The 20991-nt window shown below is 39.6% G+C and overlaps 1 protein-coding gene across 5 annotated transcripts in view; it reads right to left on the bottom strand.

Moving 5' to 3' along the window:
• LIN54 (lin-54 DREAM MuvB core complex component) overlaps nucleotides 1-20991 on the bottom strand; it is a 41754-nt gene continuing 20763 nt past the window's right edge. For 4 of the 5 annotated variants that reach the window (XM_060779309.2, XM_060779311.2, XM_060779312.2 and 1 more), the window contains exons 4-15: nucleotides 20716-20836; nucleotides 19662-19807; nucleotides 15966-16124; nucleotides 15255-15471; nucleotides 12092-12168; nucleotides 11762-11959; nucleotides 10929-11020; nucleotides 8714-8785; nucleotides 7472-7574; nucleotides 7093-7230; nucleotides 5879-6081; nucleotides 1-3061 (exon numbers count right to left, since the gene is read on the bottom strand). In XM_060779309.2, the coding sequence (XP_060635292.2) occupies nucleotides 2860-3061; nucleotides 5879-6081; nucleotides 7093-7230; nucleotides 7472-7574; nucleotides 8714-8785; nucleotides 10929-11020; nucleotides 11762-11959; nucleotides 12092-12168; nucleotides 15255-15471; nucleotides 15966-16124; nucleotides 19662-19807; nucleotides 20716-20836 (1728 nt within the window). In that variant the 3' untranslated portion in view covers nucleotides 1-2859. The remainder of the gene's footprint in view (nucleotides 3062-5878; nucleotides 6082-7092; nucleotides 7231-7471; nucleotides 7575-8713; nucleotides 8786-10928; nucleotides 11021-11761; nucleotides 11960-12091; nucleotides 12169-15254; nucleotides 15472-15965; nucleotides 16125-19661; nucleotides 19808-20715; nucleotides 20837-20991) is intronic. The other variant, XM_060779313.2, reaches the window with a different exon arrangement.

A 20991-nucleotide genomic window follows, 5' to 3' on the forward strand; every position in this document is an offset into this window, starting at 1 on the left:
TAATAGTATAAACATTTTATTTTTCCTTGTGATTTATCTGACATTTGTTCTCTTTTTACAATATAGAAAAAGTGTCCTCTTTGAATAGTCTAGTAAATATAAATTTAACTTTATTTAGATGTAAACCGGAACTAGAAAATAAATCCCCAATACGGCCCCCCTTTCAAAATCTGCTGACATTAAATATGATACAAAAGGTTTCAGCACCTGCCAGTCGTTTCCACAGGGGCTTCGGCAGAATACTGCAAAATTCCAAAGAAGTGGAGACAATCGTGCTGCAGGTGTGCTCCTCCATACCTTTTCTCCCTGTATCTCCTGAGAAGTTGACTATTTTTACCAGCTTATTGAGCAATTTAATACAAAGGACTAAGCTTTTATTTTTAATTTTGTTAAAAACCCCAACACCAAACCCACATGAGGTGAAAGAAGGGAAGAACCGAGCTAAGTACAAGACAGAGCCTGTTTTTAAGAGACAGAAAACTAGATCTTTGATTGCACCTTTTTTTCAAATTTTTTACACGTAGTTCTCATCATACATAATCTACAACTGGAATCCCAACTTCACACACTTATATAAATAGTTACACATCACAAAAAAGGTGCAAATAAGTTCAAATAAGACAGACTATGTACAAAATTAAACACCAATTTAATTCTAGTCCAAAGGATGCATATTCTTTTAAAAAATAACTTGATCAAATATTACTTTGTCCACTTACACTAATTTACATTTATACAAATCTCTCATCTTACAGATGCTTATGTAATTAGCAAAAGGCGAGTTCTCACCATGTTCTCTGAAAGATAGCACATTTTTTTTCTAATGAAGAGCACTACTTGCTAAACATTCTGCAAAAATTGACATCTTCCTTTTCGGGAGTTGTGTGTGTGAGTCATTATTGTGCAATGCATGCACAGGTACATAATAGAATACATATGTACAGTTGTATTGTGAAAAAGTCCCTTTTAAAGAATTGCAGCATAATAATTACAGAGCATATTAAGATGGCGAGGAAGTGCTTTGCAATTCAAACACAGAATTTAAAACCAAATGTGTTGAATATTTTGCCATGCTAGAAAAGCATGCAGTTGTGTTTATAACATTTTAATAGCATTTGTCACAAATATTCTCGCTTCTAAGCATCTCCATTCAAACAATGCAATTTAATCCTTTTTTCTATTTTCACCAAGTAATCTTTAGGTCTAGTTTTTTTAAAATACAGTGCAAAGCTAACATACTGCACTACTTCATTATATTCTAAAGTATCAGTCGAATTGAAGCATATCAAAAGTACACATGGCTTGTGGTTAGTTTGAGTACAGATAATTTGAGCAACTTGGGTGAATTCTTCCTAGGACTTTGCTCTCTGTTAAAAAGCCTGAAACACCCACATTTCTATGATAGATCTCTTCCTGCTATTTGAGAAGATGTGGTTTTAGGTAATTTGTAAACAGACAAATCCACGGTCACATTATCACAATCCAACAAATGCTCTTTAAGTACACAGAAATCCACGGTCTCGAATGAACTAGGATGGACTAGTACCATCTAATGATCTGTGTTTTTATTCTAGCCAAATCTATACATAACTATTACAGATACAAATGCACATCTCATCCTTAGAGAACCGCGCCCCCAACAGCATTAAGATGTGCATGAAAACAATCCTTGACTCATGTTTATGCATTCCCACTGATTTTACGATCCTACACGTCACTTTTAGTGTACAAAGGAGATTCCTTCAATGCCATAAATTGGATGGCCTCCTTTCAAAAAGAGCTTAATATGGGATCTAATTTAGAAGAGAAGACTGACACTTAGTGGGCAAACTATCAGTTTCATCCCAGTCAGTAGTTAAAGGTAATTATGCATTGGAAGTACATAAAGACAATTTTAAGATGATATACAGTACTGTTACTGTAACTGGAGTCATACTGCCATAATAGAACATATGTGGATGATCAGGAACTTACACAGAATTTGTTTCCTGAATGGTAGCTAGGATCAAGATAAATTTGCCTCCGGTCCTTCAGAGGGCTGAAGGGTGTTTTGAGTCATGTTAAAAATTCTCTTAGTTACATTAAAATTTGTCCAAAACCAAATGAATGCAGTTTATTAAAATTTGGACTGTGTACTACAGTGATATATTACTTTTTTAAAAAAAAATTACCAAAAATGTTTTACGGCAATCTGAAGATATGACACACCTTTTGACCTTGATTTTCATATATTTGTATATATTTCCAAAGCGAGCTACATTAATGTGCTACTCTTAAGTCTTCCACTGAAGTCAGAACTGCAACCAACAAGGCAGATTTGCATCTCTTTCTAAGTCGCTTTTCTACAAATATTTCTTTCTATTTACTTTTGTTCACCACCAACTTGTCCAGGGACTATCAATGTGCTCTTGTGTTGCTGAGTGAAGACACTAGCAACATGTCTCCAAGATTCACCGGTCGTTTCAAAGCAAGTGTGCCCAAGAGGTGTTTCTAATAGACTTGGCAGTGTCTGTTCCCCCTCCCTCTATACAAAATTGAATACTATACATGTCAAATAATAAGTTAAAGAGTTAACAGCAAAAGAGGGGGGAAGCCTTCGCAACTCTGCACAGTCCTGTATATAGTTTAGAGGGCGAGGAAAAAATATATACACATTGCAGTGGGGAAAAAAATATACACATTGCAGATGTTAAGTAGAAGAAAGTTAAGCTACAATGGTACTCGTCATTACAAAGCTCTATATCAACATACGCCAACGAAAACCAAGCAGCACTGAGTTAAGAATGAAGACGGCTGCTGAGAACAAAGTGTCCACGTGCCTTTTAGTGTCCTGTTTAGACTTCAGCTCCTTTTCAAGAGTCAGCAGTTCATGGCACAAGGGTCACTTTTAGACTTCCCTGCTGAGTTAATGATCCTCATCAGGCAACGCCCAAACTCCTCCAGAATAATCCGTTCTGCTGCCGCCTTTGACTTGCCCGCCTTCTCTGCCTGCTCCGCCTGCGCAAGTAAGCAGTCACACGTCGCATCAGCAACCTCCTTCGTCACAAAGGTAAAGGGCAACCTGGCAAGAGAAGAACATGCTTGCATGTATCACGGTGGTAAAACCAGGTTTATTTTAGAAGCCAGCTTTATTTCAGGCAAGTTTCACAATATGTGTCAAGAGCACGAGTCAGGGATACATCCTTTAGCATTCAAACTGTGAAGTAATTATTATTTATCTATTTATTTACGATATTTATACCCCGTCTTTCTCAACCCCGAAGGGGACTCAAGGTGGCTTACATATAGGCATTTATTCAATGCCATAAAGCAACATACAATTATAATTTAACATATAATTATAATTTAAACTAGTCGTCCCCTGCCACGCATTGCTGTGGCCAAGTCTGTGTATATGTGTTTTGTGTGTGTATGTGTGTGTATATATTTGTGTATATGTGTATATATGTGCGTTTGCACATGTGTTGGGTTTTTTTTTTTTGGCTTTTTAAGACTCTTCTGCTGTGTTTTTCAGAGTTTTTATGATTGACGGTCACTCATTGGCCTGATAGATATGTTGTGTCCAAATTTGGTGTCAATTCGCCCAGTGGTTTTTGAGTTATGTTAATCCCACAAACTAACATTACATTTTTATTTATACAGATTAATTAATGCATATTAAACATTTAAAAACATCACATTCAATATTAAAAATCACGCCAACCATAATCATAGTCAAGGGCCGTTCCAATAGTTATTGTACATATTCCATATCTATTATTGCACTGCAACTATTCTCCGAAGGCTTGGTCCCAAAGCCACGTTTTTACTTTCCTTCTGAAGGCCAGGAGGGAGGGGGGTGAGTTAATGTCATTGTGGAGGGAGTTCTACATCCAAGGGGCCACGACTGAGAAGGCCCTGTCCCTCGTCCCCACCTGCAAAGAAGGTAGGACTGAGAACAGGGCTTTTCCAGACGATCTTAATCCCCAAGGTGATTCATAGTTCGGACAGGTAAGCTGGGCTGGAACTGTTTAGGGCAGTGGTTCTCAACCTGTGGGCCCCCAGGTGTTTTGGCTTACAACTCCCAGAAATCCCAGCCAGTTTACCAGCTGTTAGGATTTCTGGTAGCTGAGGGCCAAAACATCTGGGGATGCACAGGTTGAGAACCACTGGTTTAGGGCTTTATAGGCTAAAGCCAGCATTTTGAATTGTGCTCGGTAGCAGACTGGCTGCCAGTGAAGCTGACAGGAGAAATGACACAACAGGAGAGATGTACATCCTATTTCCTCTCTGAGTAATGCAGCTGGTCCTCCTGCGGGTTTGACTTTTGCAGATTTAGTTGAGTAAAATGTTATCTCTAGGAATCTCTAGGTCCTTCAATATGACTCTAAGGTTGCACTGAAATGGGAATGTAAAGTCCTGCTTGGAGGAGTTAGAGATTCCTAGCAAGAAAACCACTCAGCATGGCCACACAGTCACGCTGGAGAAGTGAGAAATTCATAGAGAGGTGTTCTCTCAGGTAAACAAACAATAGCATTATTATTGTTGTTGTTGTTTCTATCCCACCTTTTTTTTCCATAGGGACTCAAGGTGGCTGACAACAACATGACACAAGCCAATAAAATTTAAAAACACAGAAAACACAAAAATTAAAAAGCAATTAAATATTTTTGTCATGAATACAAGTTAAAATACAGTTTAAAATATAATTAAAATTACATTTCAAAGTAAATTTCCCCCCAAAATCACACTCACAACCTCCCCAGCAGCGTGCCCCCATCCTTCCCACAAATGCCTGCTGGCACAGGGAGGTCAACTTGCTTGCGGAAGGCCTGGTCTCTGCTGGGAGGGAGTTCCACAGTCTGGGAGCAGCCACCAAAAATACCCTCTCCTTTGTTCCCACCAAGAATGCTTGAGCAAGTGGTGGGACAGAGAGAAGGCCCTTCCCAGTTGATTGTAGATTTCTACCAGGTTCATAGAGAGATACGGTCCTTCGGATAACCTGGACCTAAATAGTTTCTTTCTATTTTATTTTTTATTTTCATTTTCATGGGGAACCTAGAATCATAGAATCATAGAGTTGGAAGAGACCTCATGGGCCATCCAGTCCAACCCCATTCTGCCAAGAAGAAGGAATATTGCATTCAAAGCACCCCTGACAGATAGCCATCCAGCCTGTTTAAAAGCTTCCAAAGAAGGAGCCACCACCACAGAGTCCCACTGCTGAATGGCTCTCACAGTCAGGAAGTTTTTCCTCATGTTCAGATGGAATCTCCTTTCTTGTAGTTTCAAGCCATTGCTCCATTGCGTCCTAGTCCCCAAGGAAGCAGAAAACAAGCTTGCTCCCTCCTCCCTGTGACTTCCTCTCACATATTTATACATGGCTATCAAATCTCCTCTCAGCCTTCTCTTTTTCAGGCTAAACAAGCCCAGCTCTTTAAGCCGCTCCTCAAAGGGCTTGTTCTCAAGACCCTTGATAATTTTAGTCGCCCTCCTCTGGACACATTCGAGCTTGCCATATCTCTCTTCAACTGTGGTGCCCAGAATTGGACACAATATTCCAGGTGTGGTCTAACTAAGGCGGAATAGAGGGGTAGCATTACTTCCCTAGATCTAGACATATGCTCCTATTGATGCAGTCCAAAATCCCATTGGCTTTTTTTGCCGCCACATCACATTGTTGGCTCATGTTTAACTTGTTGTCCACGAGGACTCCAAGATCTTTTTCACACGTACTGCTCTCGAGCCAGGCATTGTCCCCCATTCTGTATCTTTGCATTTCGTTTTTTCTGCCTAAGTGGAGTATCTTTTGCATTTGTCACTGCAAGATACTGATTAACCTCAGGACTGATTGTAACATTTAAGAAACTACACAAAGCCAATATGGATATGGACAGACCTTCCCCCACCACTGGTGAGTACTGGTGCTGGCCTTGTCAGCAGGTCGGAAATCTGCGAGGATAGCTTTGTTTTTGCAGCCGTTTGTTGCTGGACTCGTACTTCTGCAGCGTCGGCTAAATGCATCAATGTCTTCCGCTCTGGACTTTCCTCAAAGTTCTTGCAGCCAATGCATTTGCAGATTGAAGAACACATAATCTTCGCCTAGAAAAATATTATACATTTTAAATATAATGTTGCATTTGATTCAGTATTCAAAATTAGTGTGGCTGTTTAAGATACCTTTCAGTGAAACCAGCCAAATAAATATGCCTTTTTAATCCAAACTAACAATCTATATAAATAAAAATGCAATGTTCATTTGTGGGATTAACATAACTCAAAAACCACTGGGCAAATTGACACCAAATTTGGACACAATACATGCATAAGGCCAACGAGTGACCATCACTCATAAAAACACTGAAAAACACAGCAGAAGAGATTAAAAAAGCCAAAAAATAAAAATTGCATTACAATGCATGCGCAAAACCACACATATAAACATATACACAAATATATACACATATTTATTTATTTACAGTATTTATATTCCGCCCTTCTCACCCCGCAAGGTGGCAAACATTCAATGCCATAGACACACAACCTATATAGACAGACACACAGTGGCTATTTAACTTTCCAGCTTTCATGAGGGTATTCTGGTCACCAGGGGAATTGTCGCTTCACCGTCCATTTGTACTTCCTCATTCTTTGCATGCTTGCTGGAGATTTTTATGGCGATACCTAAATTTCTTACTTGACAGATGCAACTGTTTTTCAGGCTGCAAAGGTCGACAGTAAGCTACACAAATTGGTTGGAAGCTCACTCTGACCCGGGCTGGCTTCGAACTCATGACCTTTTGGTCACTAGTGATCTTAATGCAGCTGACTCCCAGCCAGCTGCGCCACAGTCCCGGTGCACAAATACATAAACAACACACATGTACACACACATATATACACACAAAACACATCTACACAGACTGGGCCACAGCAACGCGTGGCAGGGGACAGCCAGTGCCATAATGAATTCCTCCTTTCAACCTCTCTATACGAATATCATTTTCATCTAAGGACTACAAATACTTCCTGTATTACAATTTTTTTATTCAAGAGAAGGAAGGGAATACCATATTCAAAGGGTAAAAATCACAATGTTTTTTCTAGTCTTACCTCATAACATTCACAATAGTTTTTGAGGCATCCAGACCGCTTGCAGTTGCAACCTTTGCTATGCCGCCTGTCCGATTCACCTTCTTTTCCCTTCCCTATTTTGGGCTTGAATGCTTCAGGGTTTCTATCAAGGCAGGCCTAAGAAGACAGAGGCAAGGAAGTGTTCAACAAAGGTAAATGATGGAAATTCAAACCCAGTTCTTTGCAGGAAGAATTAGCTGAAAGTCTTGAGTTCAAACTTTTAAAAATATAATTATCATGCCTCTCAATACCATCCACCCTAGGAAGGATAACAAAGTATGAAAGGGTGTCAATGACATTAAGAAATACACTTTAGGATTCACCCACTAGAGTATTCTTTTTAAAAAAGATATCCTACCTTGATTGCTTTTTGTCTATCATTTTCATGATCCAGGTTGTTGTAACAATTTGCACAGTTGCAGTTGTTGCAGAACTCGCCATTGGCAAAGCAATCACAATACCTATAAAGGAAAAGCCAACAATGTTTTGGAAAAAGGAGTTGGTTCTACATCACTAAATAGCAGCTAATAATTTATTTATTTATTTACGGCATGTTTACCCCGCCTTTCTCTACCTCAGAGGAGACTCAAGGCAGCTTACAAGTAGGCAACCATACGAAGCCATCGGATATGTACAATTATAAATATGTAAATAGAGTTATAAACTACATCAAAACAGTTTAAAAACATATAATACATTTGCAGATAATCTCATGATCCTTAAATGTAGTCTGGCTGTTCCAGTTAGTCAATGCACATCAATTCCATATCTTTCTATTTCTCAGTTCTCCAAACGGTTGGTCACAAAGCCAAGTTTTTACTGGGCTGATCTAATGTTTCTGGGGAAGGAATTCTACAGCCGGAGGGCCACCACGGAGAAGGCCCTGTCTCTCATCCCCACCAATTGCGCCTGCGAGGAAGGCAGAACCGAGAGCAGGGCCTCCCCAGATGATGTTAGACTCTGAGAAGACAACTTGCACACTGCATAACTAAAGCAAACCCAAAAGGTTGCCCCAATTCCTCCAAGCAGCTTCATAATAGGCCAATAATCATTTTAAGGGTATTTAACAGTGACTCAAGCCTTGTTTCATGAAGTAAAAATTATGGAGTCGACTTATGAGGAATAATCACTATCAAAGATCAGAGCTATAAACTTTTAGATGAGAAAAATGAGACTTCTGGTCCTTCCCTTATTTATGAACCAAGAGAGGGTTTTTCCTGAAGTGAAAGAAAAAGACAGACTTTCTCTATTGGCTTTGCAGCCCATTTGGTCCATTAGGCAGAAGTTTTGCTTACACTTCTTACTCAGTCAACCAAGCTCGCCGAAGACTTGCCTCCAAGCACATCCTGACCTCGAGTGGCATATCCCATCACAAAAAGGCCTTATTCTACCATGTTCATGGGGCTTAATAGCTACTGTGCAGATTGTAGTCACATCCTCTGCTGCTCAGTGAGACTAGATAACTGCCTAGAATCCATAAGACTCAAAACCTCCACTTGTTTATCATCTTAAGAGCCAGCTCCAATATATTCACCTAATTGCTCCAGAGAAACTGGGATGTTTAACATCTGAAGTTTTCAACAGAAAGGATTATACTTACAGTTTAAGACACAGTGATTTTGTACAGTTGCATGGCTTTCTGGGACGATTTGCAGATTCAGAAGAAATTACCCTGCAAAACAGTAACGATAATAATAAATAATAAAATAAGAACTGGCTAAAAATGCTGCATCGCTGGTATCTCTCACCTCAGATGATAGCTAAAATGTATAGGAATACGGACAACAGATGTTGGAAATGTAAAGTGAGGGAGGGATCCTTTTACCATCTTTGGTGGCTATGCCCAAAAGCGAAAGAATATTGGAGGTCTATCCATAACAAGTGTAGGAAAATCCTAAAATTAGAAATTCCAGTGCTCCCAGAACTATATTTATTAGGAATGTTTGATAAAAAGCTGTTCCCCAATAACAACATGGAAAAACTATTTATTTTCTTTACTACAGCCGCTAGAATGATATATGCTAAAATGTGGAAGCAAGAATTGACACCAACTATGATCCAGTGGCTAGGAAAGCTGATAGAAATTCAAGAGATGGATGAACTGACCTTTTGGTTAAGACAAAACACTGGAAAAGGCTTTGAAATGACAGACTGGAGTTTGCTTAAAAATTACATCGAGAATGAAAGATATGGGAATACCGGGTCGGACTAAGGCCGCTCCATGAGAGGATGTAGCAAATGTACTAATGTTTAAAACAAATGTAATATTAAAAATAGGAAGCGCACTTTAAGGAATGCAAATTTAGAATACTAAGAAAAGGAAATAAGGTTTTAAGAAATAATATGTATTGTATATGTATTGTATATGTATATGTATTTATACAAAAAAGTTAGTATAAAACCATTTTAATACATATACAATACACATTTTAAGAAATGAGGAGAGAAAGGCTGTAATAACTTTATTTATTGTATAAATCGTCTCCCATGCGGGAGAACTAACCATTGTAAATGATTGGTGAGGGGAAGTCGGTTTTATAGGGGGGGGGAGGGGGGGATCCAAGGGGCACCGTATGTACGTTTGTTGGTTAGATATGTATGTGTTTCACACCTAGGAGTAACTCGCTGTACCTCTAGGCGTACTTATTACTAGGTTGTATTCGTAGTTCTGTTTCGTCTTTGTCACGTCATTGTTTCACTGTTCTCCTCTATTTATTGTAAGCGCAAAACCAATAAAAATTAAAATAAAAAAAATAAAATTTTATTTGTAACCTGCCACCATCTCCCCAAAGGGACTTGGGGCGGCTCACAGAAAGCACTCAATAGTGCAACAAAATACAAATACAACAAAATATAGAAAGGTAAAAATTGATAACAACAAAACTGACCCAATTGTAGTTAAAACAGTGATAAAATCCCTCTTAATTTAAAAAGATAGTATAAAACAATAAAATGATAATGTCCTCAGGTATTTTTCTCAAAGGATAAAAAAATCAGGATGGCTACTATATAAGGGCAAAGCTGTAGAATGAGGGTGAAGAGCCTGTGGCTTTGGAAAAGTCATGTTCAACTCCACAATGCTAAAATTCCATTCTCAGAAAACAGGACCATAATCGACAGTTGTTTCCAGAGCACACTATGTGCCACAAGAGAAATACAAAACCAGATGGTAAATACTTTAGGATCATTTTCCATAGGGACCACACTATCTGCTCTGGCCTTGCTCCTTGATAGCCAGTTACTACCAATGACAAGTAATTTCGCTTTTGCCAGCCATTAGGCATAACTTCAATTATTCCAAATTAAAAGACATAGAACAATTGCTACTCTCTTCCTCCATCCCCAACTCCCATTGCCCTGTCTCAGAGGGAGAGAAGAAGAGGCAGGATCTACTGGAATTAATGCCTACCCTCACTGCCATCCACTTTCCTTGTGTGTTGAATCTGATTTAGATCGTAAGCCTATGATGAGGAATCCAGATGACAAGTGGATGGAAGCAAAAGTAGTGATAATATCTGTAATGGCTTTACAAATGATCTGTTTGAACTACATATGTTCATGTCTGTTCATGTCCCATGTCTTTGTGGTGAACTAAGCTAATGGCTAAAACGACACAAGGAGTCAACTAGACCATATGCGAACAAAACAAAAAGATAGGAGGCAGTGCTGTGGAGAAAAAGGGGTTTTGCTCCTAAAAATATACAAGATTAACAATCAAATAATGGACATCATTTTCCATGAATATTTCCCTTCCCATTTGATTGAAATATTGTTCAAAAATAGATACAATTTTAACTCATCTGTACAATACACACCCATTAAATGGCAGTCGGGCTTGGGTCTGGATACCAGATGTCCCACTAAGACTGGCGTTGCTTGCTATGGATACATAGGATGACTGCTGCAGCTAAAAGAGCATAACATTAGTACATGACTTACTGCTTGTAGATTAGTATTTTCATAAGCAACCTTAATCACATGCTGCTATTCTGTGCTCAAGAGTCAGAAAGCATTGCTCATGCCTTTTTGTAGGAAGGAGCAAACATTTTGTCATCTTGGATTATATTCTCAGGTTCAATATATACATAGGTTTCTAGTGGCAATGAAACCCCCTTTTATAATGTTATATTTTTCTATGAATTTAACAAGTTTATTTCAGTGCTGCTGTCTCATAACACCAACACATTATTTGGGTGCATGCGCTGAAAAATTCATCAACCCATCACTATAATATAGCAAAACACCCTGCTTTATTTAACGCTATCTAGGAATCAATGCTATAGCCCAGGCCTGGGTAAACTTCAGCCCTCCAAGTGTTTTGGACTTCAACTTCCACAATTCCTAACAGCTGAAGATTACCCAGGCCTGCTATAGCCAATCAGCAAATCAAAACTCATTCCTATCTTGGGTCACATCCATAGACCTTGAATGAGGTAATGCATTTGAATTCTGTTCTCCTTGGTTTTCTTCTCACTGATAAACCTCTTATATAATTCCTCCATAACTACATGGTTGTTTTGGATCTTTTCATTTTTGCTGCTGCTGATATTAAACCAATTTATCAAGTAAACAAACCTTCAAGTCTCCCTAAGCAAATTAAATATAAGCTTCATACACTCCTCATTCATGATTTTGGTCAACACCATACCTGTGTGACGTATTGAGCCGGGAGAACTGCATATCCCACATTTCCTGCACCAGGAGCTGGGGCCAGGACAGTTCCTGGGGGAAGGTTGGTGAGGTTTGGTTGGATCTGTGGCAGTGGCGTGGCGGGCATAATGAGTCTTTGCTGGGGCTGGCTTGTGGTCACTATCTGTGAAGTTGTGTTAATTGGTTTGGGTGCCACCTGAAAGGGAACGAAAAGTTTAATGACATCGCCACTGCTGAGAAAGTGTTAAACTTTTGAGGGAAATTATTTTACAAATGTCTTAAGACATTCCAGGTAACTGAAAGAAGGTGGATAGTACACAGAACTTACTTGTTTCACTGTCTGTGTTGCTGGAACAATTGGGACCGACATCCGCACCGGGGTTGCATTCACCACCATTGGCTTAGCTGTTCAAAAGAAACTGCATGAGGCGCAACATGCAACATATGATACAAACCATTTAGCTGACAAACAGCTTCTTTGGTTAGCCAGAGCAACATGTTCTTGTCCAAAACTGAGAGTCTATCTAATAGGTTCCACCATGCTTCAGCTCACTATCACCAAGAAATGTTGGCTGCCTTTGATCCCACAGTGTCACAGTGTTGGAGGGAGAATGGCAAAAGAGCTATTTTGTTGACTAGGCAGAATGCCATTCTGGATCTCATTGTAGGGCCAAAAAATATGTGGACTGAACTCATTTGTATTTCGATAGCACTGAAGGAATTCTAAAGTGCATTAAAATAAGAGACCTCGACAAGATGGCCACTGTGTAGGTTCCTTCCCCAGTAAGCTCCCAGTCAAAGAAACTATGAGAAATATTATAAATTAACTAGGTATTTTTAATTATAAAAATGTAAGTCAAACACTGAAAGGGTTAAACAGATTAAATGACTCAGCAAAAGATGCAGTTCAATATATGCAGGTGTGTCTGTAGCTTAGTAGCCCTCAGTCTGTGAGAGGTCTCTGTAGGAGAAGTGCCTCAATGTGTTAGTAGGCCTCAGTGTTAGTTCATTTCAGTGGAAGAAAGGCCTCAATGGGAGAAAGGCCTCAGTGTGAAGTAGGCCTCAGTGTTAGTTCGTCTCAATGGGAGAAAGGCCTCAGTATGAGAAGGCCTCAATAGGAGAAAGGCCTCAGTGTGAAGTAGGCCTCAGTGTTAGTTCGTCTCAATGGGAGAAAGGCCTCAGTGTGAGAAGGCCTCAATAGGAGAAAGGCCTCAGTGGGAAGTAGGCCTCAGTGTTAGTAGGCCTCAGTTTGAATAGGCGTGGTGTGAGAAGTTTTGATGAGAGAAGCCCCAAGTTGAAGGTCATTTTGTGTGCAGCTCCAGCGGCCATCGTGTGTGAAGGCCGCTGTGTGTAAAGCTACTGTGTAACTTTGGTGTGAGAGGACGCTCTGTGGAAAAAAAGCTATTTATTTGCATGAGAAAGAAGGCCAGCACAGAAGCAAAAAAGTATAAAGAACTTTGTTTGCGTTATGGAAACCTTGTTCTTGTAAATAGTGCAACCATATTATTTTGCTATAAAGAAAAGCCTCCTATGGAAGGGATATATTGGTTTGTGTGTTGTTGTTCTTTTTATTACTTTTGGCTACTGGTGCTGGGTCACACTGCTGCTAATAAGTTGCTCTGCTGTACATTTATGAGGAGGGTCTTTTGTTAATAAGCCTACTTGCCCAACAGAAACTACCATTTGAAGAAAACTCCAGTCCAACAACATCAACAACTGGAGAAAATTACTCTTTAGGAAAAAAGAGTTCGAAGATTGTTCTCAATTTTCTGTTTCTGACTTTGATGTCTGGCTGTGGCATTTATCATGGTGTCATGCATCTAAGGTCAGCAAGGACTATGAATAAAACCCACCCACATCTTGTCTTCTGGCAAGCAGTTCCAAGCAGTGCCAAATGTCCATTTTTAATGAAGAAACAGAAGGTATAACTTTGTAAGAAGCTCTTTATCTCAGACTTATTATCTTCCCTTCTGGGCCTGCATTATTTTACTTATCTGAGATACGTTAACAAACTCAGTCTTAAAGGAAAATAAATCAACAAAGCTGCAGTTACAAACAGCTGTAAGCAGAGAGTCCCTCACTAGCATCTCCAAACTTTAAAAGATTGCTTCATATACTTCAAAAAGTCTGAAACTAATAGGAAGTAAATATTTGAACCCTTAAAGAGAATTAGAAAGAATTTGCACAGCAGAGTTATTGTGTGTTTAAGCTAAACTGATGACAGAAAAACCTTGATATTTTAGACCAACTGTCAGGAAGGTTGCTTAAGGTCCTGCCAGACAGTCATATAACCCAGAATATTAAGGCAGAGTAACCCACAATATCTGCTTTGGGCTGGAATATCTGAGTCTACACTGCCAGATATCCCAGTTCAAAGCAGATCATGTGGGATTTTATTCAGTTGTGTGGAAAGGGCCATAGAAGATTTCAAGGTCAATGGCTTTTAAAGAACTGTGAGCGTTTGTGGATCAGAAAGTAACAATCAGATTAACCCAGATTTTATCAATCAATGAGAGCAGTATTTGTGAAAAAGATCTTGGAGTCCTCGTGGACAACAAGTTAAACATGAGCCAACAATGTGATGTGGCGGCAAAAAAAACCAATGGGATTTTGACCTGCATCGATAGGAGCATAGTGTCTAGATCTAGGGAAGTAATGCCACCTCTTTATTCTGCCTTGGTTAGACCATACCTGGAATACTGTGTCAAATTCTGGGCACCACAATTCAAGAGAGATATTGACAAGCTGGAATGTGTCCAGAGGAGGGCGACTAAAATGATCAAAGGTCTGGAGAACAAGCCCTATGAGGAGCGGCTTAAGGAGCTGGACATGTTTAGCCTGCAGAAGAGAAGGCTGAGAGGAGACATGATAGCCATGCATAAATATGTGAGAGGAAGTCACGGGGAGGAGGGAGCAAGCTTGTTTTCTGCTTCCCTGGAGACTAGGACGCGGAACAATGGCTTCAAACTACAAGAAAGGAGATTCCATCTGAACATTAGGAAGAACTTCCTGACTGTGAGAGTCGTTCAGTAGTGGAACTCTCAGCCCCGAAGTGTGGTGGAGGCTCCTTCTTTGGAAGCTTTTAAACAGAGGCTGGATGGCCATCTGTCAGGGGTGCTTTGAATGCAATATTCCTGTTTCTTGGCAGGGGGCTGGACTGGAGGTTTCTTTAAACTCTATGATTCTATGATTAGAAAGGACTTTACAGCTGATATGAAAGAGATGTGTAACTCTTGGAAAAGCTGACTGGGGAAGTAACTGAAGAACCAGAAATCAGTGAAACCCGAACATGGGGAACAAAACCAGGAAGAAATGGCAGAGAAACAACTGCACAAGCAGGAGGAATTTTTTACAAGTACCAGTACTGTATCTTTAGGAGATGATTAGCTGATGATTATTTGAAGCACTGGCATTTGAACTTCTTAAATATATTGAGTGTTACTGTTTGGTTTAATTAAGGGCACTACTATTCAATTAACTACGTTACTTACCTTGCTGAAGGGGTGCTGTGCTGGTGCTGGGGTTCTGAGTGGCTGGTTGTGCTGAGCTGCTGGCTGTTGTGGCAGTTACAAGCCGAACATAATGAAATTTGCTTCCAGGTACCTGAATCTGCTGGACGTTGGGTGCTGTTGCCAAAGGAATTATGGTCTTAAACTGAGACGTGCTCACTCCACCTACAGTCAGGGTTTGTACTGCAGATTTCACAGCCTGTTGAAGAACAATAAAGTTCTATTATAGAAATCCTTCTAATTTTTATTGTTGGCAAATAAATATTTCCAATGAGGGTTGGCACTGTTTACCTTCACACTTCACATTAAAGTACAGGTATATGATATATATTAGGCATGGGCAAACTTCGGCCCTCTGGGTGTTTTGGACTTCAATTCCCACAATTCCCAACAGACGATATTGTGGGAGTTGAAATCCAAAACACTTGGGCTGAAGTTTGCCCATGTCTGATATATATATGCTTCTATCTGCCTGTTTTTCATTATGAAATACATTATAATCATACTACATTACAGATAGCCAGTATAAATATTATTTTGGATATAACAAAGCCACTGCTCTCATTAAGTTTGCAATAAACTGTTTGCTCAGCTGTATTTCATTTGAGTACACCAAAATGAAAACAGGAATAGGACAGATGCATATTCAATAATATCTGTAACAAGACACAAGCAAGTTACATTAGTGCACACCTGAGCAGTTGTACTGTTTGCTACAGCTTTTCCCGGGGAAGATGGTGTGGAATGCTGCACGGCCAGAATCTGCTGCCCCAAGGCAACATTTAGTGGGACGCCAACTGTTTTCTGTGGGGAGCTTGGAGGTTGTGGGGCGACTGACACCACCGTTAGCTGCTTAACAAAAATGGAAGACCTCAATTAAAACACTTCGTAAGAGGCAGATCCACACAAATGCAACTCATTCAAGTTCAGAATGTATACATCAGACAAATATGCAAAATGTCCTTTAATGCTTTTCATGCTGTCAGGGCAGGGTTGAGGACAAAATAAGAAGGAAAGACCCCAAAAGCAGAAGTTCTGGTTTGCAACATTTTGAAAGAAGCAAAGTGGTACCTATGACTCTCTAAAAAGAAGCAACTATAAGAGCATTCAGTCCAGAATCTAAAGTTACTCAACTGCATTTCTGTGTTCGTATGTCAGCATCCCCTCACTAAGAGCATGTAACACAGCCCCGTGAGCCTATTTATTTAGAGAATCCCTAAACTGCCATTCAGCACATGCTTCATGGCACAGGCATTAAGTTCACAGTAATGAACTGGAACAAGAACAGGAAACCCTGGGTTATTTAAGGCTGCAATTGTGTCTTTAGAAAGCCCATGTTGGTGTTTGAGTTTTCAAAAATGCTTTTGAATTAGTATGTCACAAAAAGGTCCATAGGAGCCCCCAATGGCGCAATGGGTTAAACCAGGGGTCCTCAAACTATGGCCCGCAGGCCAGCCCCAGCCCCCCAGGGGCATTTCCCAGTTTCCAGACCCCTTTTATTTTATTATTATTATTATTATTAGTAGTAGTAGTAGTAGTAGCATCTTTCTCTATTATTGTTATTACATTGATTATTTTACTCTATTGTTATTACATTTATTAATATTATTATTACATTTATTATTTTTCTCTATTGTTATTACATGTATTTCTTTAACTATAGTTTGGCCCTCTAATGGTCTGAGGAACAGTGAACTGGCCACCTGTTTAAAAAGTTTGAGGACCCCTGGGTTAAACCCTTGTGCTGGTTGAGAACACATACACAGCAAACTATAGATCCCAAATAGTGAAAAAGAAAACAGATCTCCATTTTCATTACCCCTAGAGCAGTGGTTCTCAACCTGGGGTCCCCAGATGGTTTTGGTCTTCAATTCCCAGAAATCCTAACAGCTGGTAAACTGGCTTGGATTTCTGGGAGTTGTAGGCCAAAAACATCTGGGGACCTCAGGTTGAGAACCACTGTCCTAGAGTGAAGGGAAAAAGAAAAGGAGACATAATTGGGAGCATACATTCGGGATGGTGTCAGCTTGTAAAAATACGACAAACTTACAAAAAGCTTCTCATTTGGTAACTGATAATTGCCTTTGGGTAAACAAGCAAGGGAGTGTATGTAAACCGAAGCAAGCTCTTCCTTCCTCCCTACTCACAGTTTCCAGACCATTGGTGGGCCATAGAAAATTAAGGCAGAATGCCAAGGACACTTATTAGCAAGTAAGCCTCACTGAACTCAAAGGAATTCACAGCCAGCCAGTGTGGGCTGATATCAGTTTTTGACAATTAGGAAGTTTTATGAATTTACGTTTTGTAGATTTGGACAATTTATTGACGGAAACTGCAGACAACTGCAGAAATCTTCTTCCCTGAATCTACAATTTGGTGATGGATCTGGGCATTGTATGTTTTTACCCTGTTTCCCTTTCCGCTCCCTCACCCATATTGTGCTTCAGTAGTTATATTTATATTTTAATGTACCAACCATACCAAGTTTGTATGAAAATGTGACTATTTCCTGTGCTGGTTAATGACCGAAATAAATGATTTGATTTGATTTGACAAGTGTGCAAATTTAAAAACCCTGAAAACCATTTGCTTATCATATAACAACAACAACAACAACAACAACAACAACAACTTTATTCTTATATCCTGCCACCATCTCCCCGAAGGGACTCGGGGCGGCTTACAAACGGCACAAAGTGCCTAAAAACAAACATAAAAGTGGACACAATATAAAATACAATAAAATAAAACACATGCACATATAAAAACATCAATTCAGACTCAATCAAACTGCAGTCCTCTAACCGTGGCGGTAAATTACTGGCACCATATCTAAATAGTAACATACAACATTTCTCTGTAATTAACCTGATCTTCTAAGGTGAATTTATAATAACAATTACATCATGCTGATAAATATGGAAAGGTACAGAGCATATGTCCTTGGGATTTTGACGGACTTGCATTTAATATTAAAACAGCTCAATACTAAATATAAAAAACCTAAAAGCTATCTAAAGATTGATGTAGAAAGCAATTAATTTACTACAGAAAGCAATGACATTGGCCACAGCAAATGCAATGAATAACATGAGCAGTTTCCCATGTTCATTCATTGTCTGATTCTAAAAGAGTTTATCCATTCCAATTAATTTTTGTACCGTACATCTATATTTTAAGTTACAGCACTTTAAACAACAGGATATAGCTACACTAGGAAATCAAATCACCCTTCCCTATTCCACTCCAGGTATTTTTGCCAATCCAGTGAGCTTTGGCAATATTATGAGAATTCCAGTTTCATTACAAGAAATATAAACATTGTCTAAACATCAGCCTCACTGCTGTATATAACAGAAAAAAAGATGGTGGTTTTAAAATGTGGTCAAGCAGAGGCTTGGATTAATGGCCATTCAAATCTTGTTGATTCTAAGTCCAAATAGATTGATATTCTAACATGGACCAAGAATAAGATGATTTTAATCTTTAGTGTGCTGTAACACACTAAGCAGAAGTTAGTATCAATTTATTTATTTACTATATTTGTATATTGCTCTTCTCAGCCCTCGGGCGACTCAGAGCAGTTAACAATAGCAAAATTCAATGCTCAAAAATATCATAAAACAGTTAAAAACAATTAAAACAGTAGCATAATAAACAGTCAATATAAACCAATAAAAAATCTCATTAGCGTCTCATAGTTAAAATCAAGATCCAGTCTCATCATCCAATTGTTCCATATTCCTATGTTCATTACACTGCCTATTCAAATGCCTGCTCGAACAACCAAGTCTTCACTTTCCTCCAAAATGTCAACAGGGAGGGGGGCAATCTAATATCTGTAGGAAGGGCATTCCACAGCTGAGGGGCCACCACTGAGAAGGCCTTGTCTCTTGTCCCCGCCAAACGTACTTGTGACGCAGGCGGGACCGAGAGCAGGGCCTCCCCAGACGATCTGAACACCCTAGCTGGTTCATAGGAGGAGATGTGTCCAGACAGGTAAGTTGGGCCAGAAACATTTAGAATTTATAGGCTAAAGCCAGCACTTTGAATTGTGCCTGGTAGCAAACTGGCAGCCAGTGGAGGTGGCGCAACAGAGAAGTTGTATGCTCCCTGAGCGCCGCTCCCGTTAGTATCCTGGCTGCTGACCATTGGACCATTTGAAGCTTCCAGACAGTCTTCAAAAGCAATCCCACGTAGAGAGCATTGCAGTAGTCTATACGGAATGTAACCAGAGCGTGGACCACCGTGGCCAAGTCAATGGTATATGTTTGCCAGTTACAATCATTTCAGACCAGCACTGGAATCAATGTAAGTGTGTATGAAAAAGTAATGTAATTTTGCATTATTCATTAACACAGAAGGAAAAAAAATACTTAAGATACTTACCTTGTTGGGGGATTTCAAGGGAGAAATTGCTATCTTGTTTGGTGCCTGCTGTATAGAAGAACTTATAGAAGTCCCAATAACTCCACTTTCTGAGATAGTTACAGTCTTTGGGGGTGTCCCCGGAGTAGTGTGAGAAAGAACTCTACCTGTAAGGACAATGACAAGAGAGACATTGTGTTGTCAAAATCTTTAATGGCTGGGATCATTGGGTTGATGTGAGCTTTCCAGGCTGTACGGCCATGTTCCAGAAGCATTCTCTCCTGATGTTTTAGGAAGTAGCCAAGCCTTGAAGCTGCAAGGCTATTCAATGCTAATCAAGGTAATCAACTGCAACATTCACACTTGCCTCAAACAGACAAGAGTTCTTTCCTCCACCCTGGACATTTCACAGATATATAAACATCACTTGCCTGGTTTCCAACAGACCTCACAACCTCTGAGGATGCCTGCCATAGAGGTGGGTGAAATGTCAGGAGAGAATTCTTCTGGAACATGGCCATACAGACCAGAAAACCCACAGCAACCAAGAGAGACATTATTGTTACAGTGGCTAGAATTTTTCCAACCTAACTTACAAGTCAGGAATGTTAAGCAGCCTGTCAATTCACTGTTCCCTTCTCTTGTGTACGTTAACAGACATGTCATGGAATTTCTGATTGAATCTAGTAGTAACCATTAAGATATCATCTTCCCAAACCTAAACTGCCTAAACAGCCATGAATTCAAAGCTCCTCACCATGCTGCTGCATCCTGACACTATACAAGTTAAGATAACACTTTGTAGGCAATACTGGGTGACTTACTGCTCCATTTTCCTCCTTGTTCCCTGTTCTATTTTCACTGAAAGTACATCTGTAAATATACAAGATCGGCACATCAAATTTTACTCTGGAGTTCAAGGGTAGCTTATTCACAGGGATCTGGAAAGCCGTAATGGGAAGGAATAATGCCCTTGAAAAGCCCCCAGGACGATCCAGCTACATCTCCAACTCAACTGACAATAACACCCTTGAAAAACAGCACCATGCAAGAATATATAATTATATATAAAAACCTGCAATGATCGGTGACACTTGGGTTGTCTGTCCTGTAACTGCTTTGCTATTGATGGGTTTTGTGAAGATCAACTTTGTTATTACTGGGGCTGAGGTTGGTGTCCTAGTTTTCTTAGCAATCTGAGGAAAAGAAAGAAAAATCAAATAACAAAGACATTCCTTTACAGTTTTTTTCTTGAGCACTGATACTAAAGCCCTCTTTAGATTGGGTATAATTTTGCAGTTTAATTTTGAGAAAATGGAGAAAAGGGGAAAAACAGAAACAGAGGCAAATG

This window comes from Anolis sagrei, chromosome 5 (genome assembly GCF_037176765.1).
Source record: "Anolis sagrei isolate rAnoSag1 chromosome 5, rAnoSag1.mat, whole genome shotgun sequence".
Taxonomy (NCBI): domain Eukaryota; kingdom Metazoa; phylum Chordata; class Lepidosauria; order Squamata; family Dactyloidae; genus Anolis; species Anolis sagrei.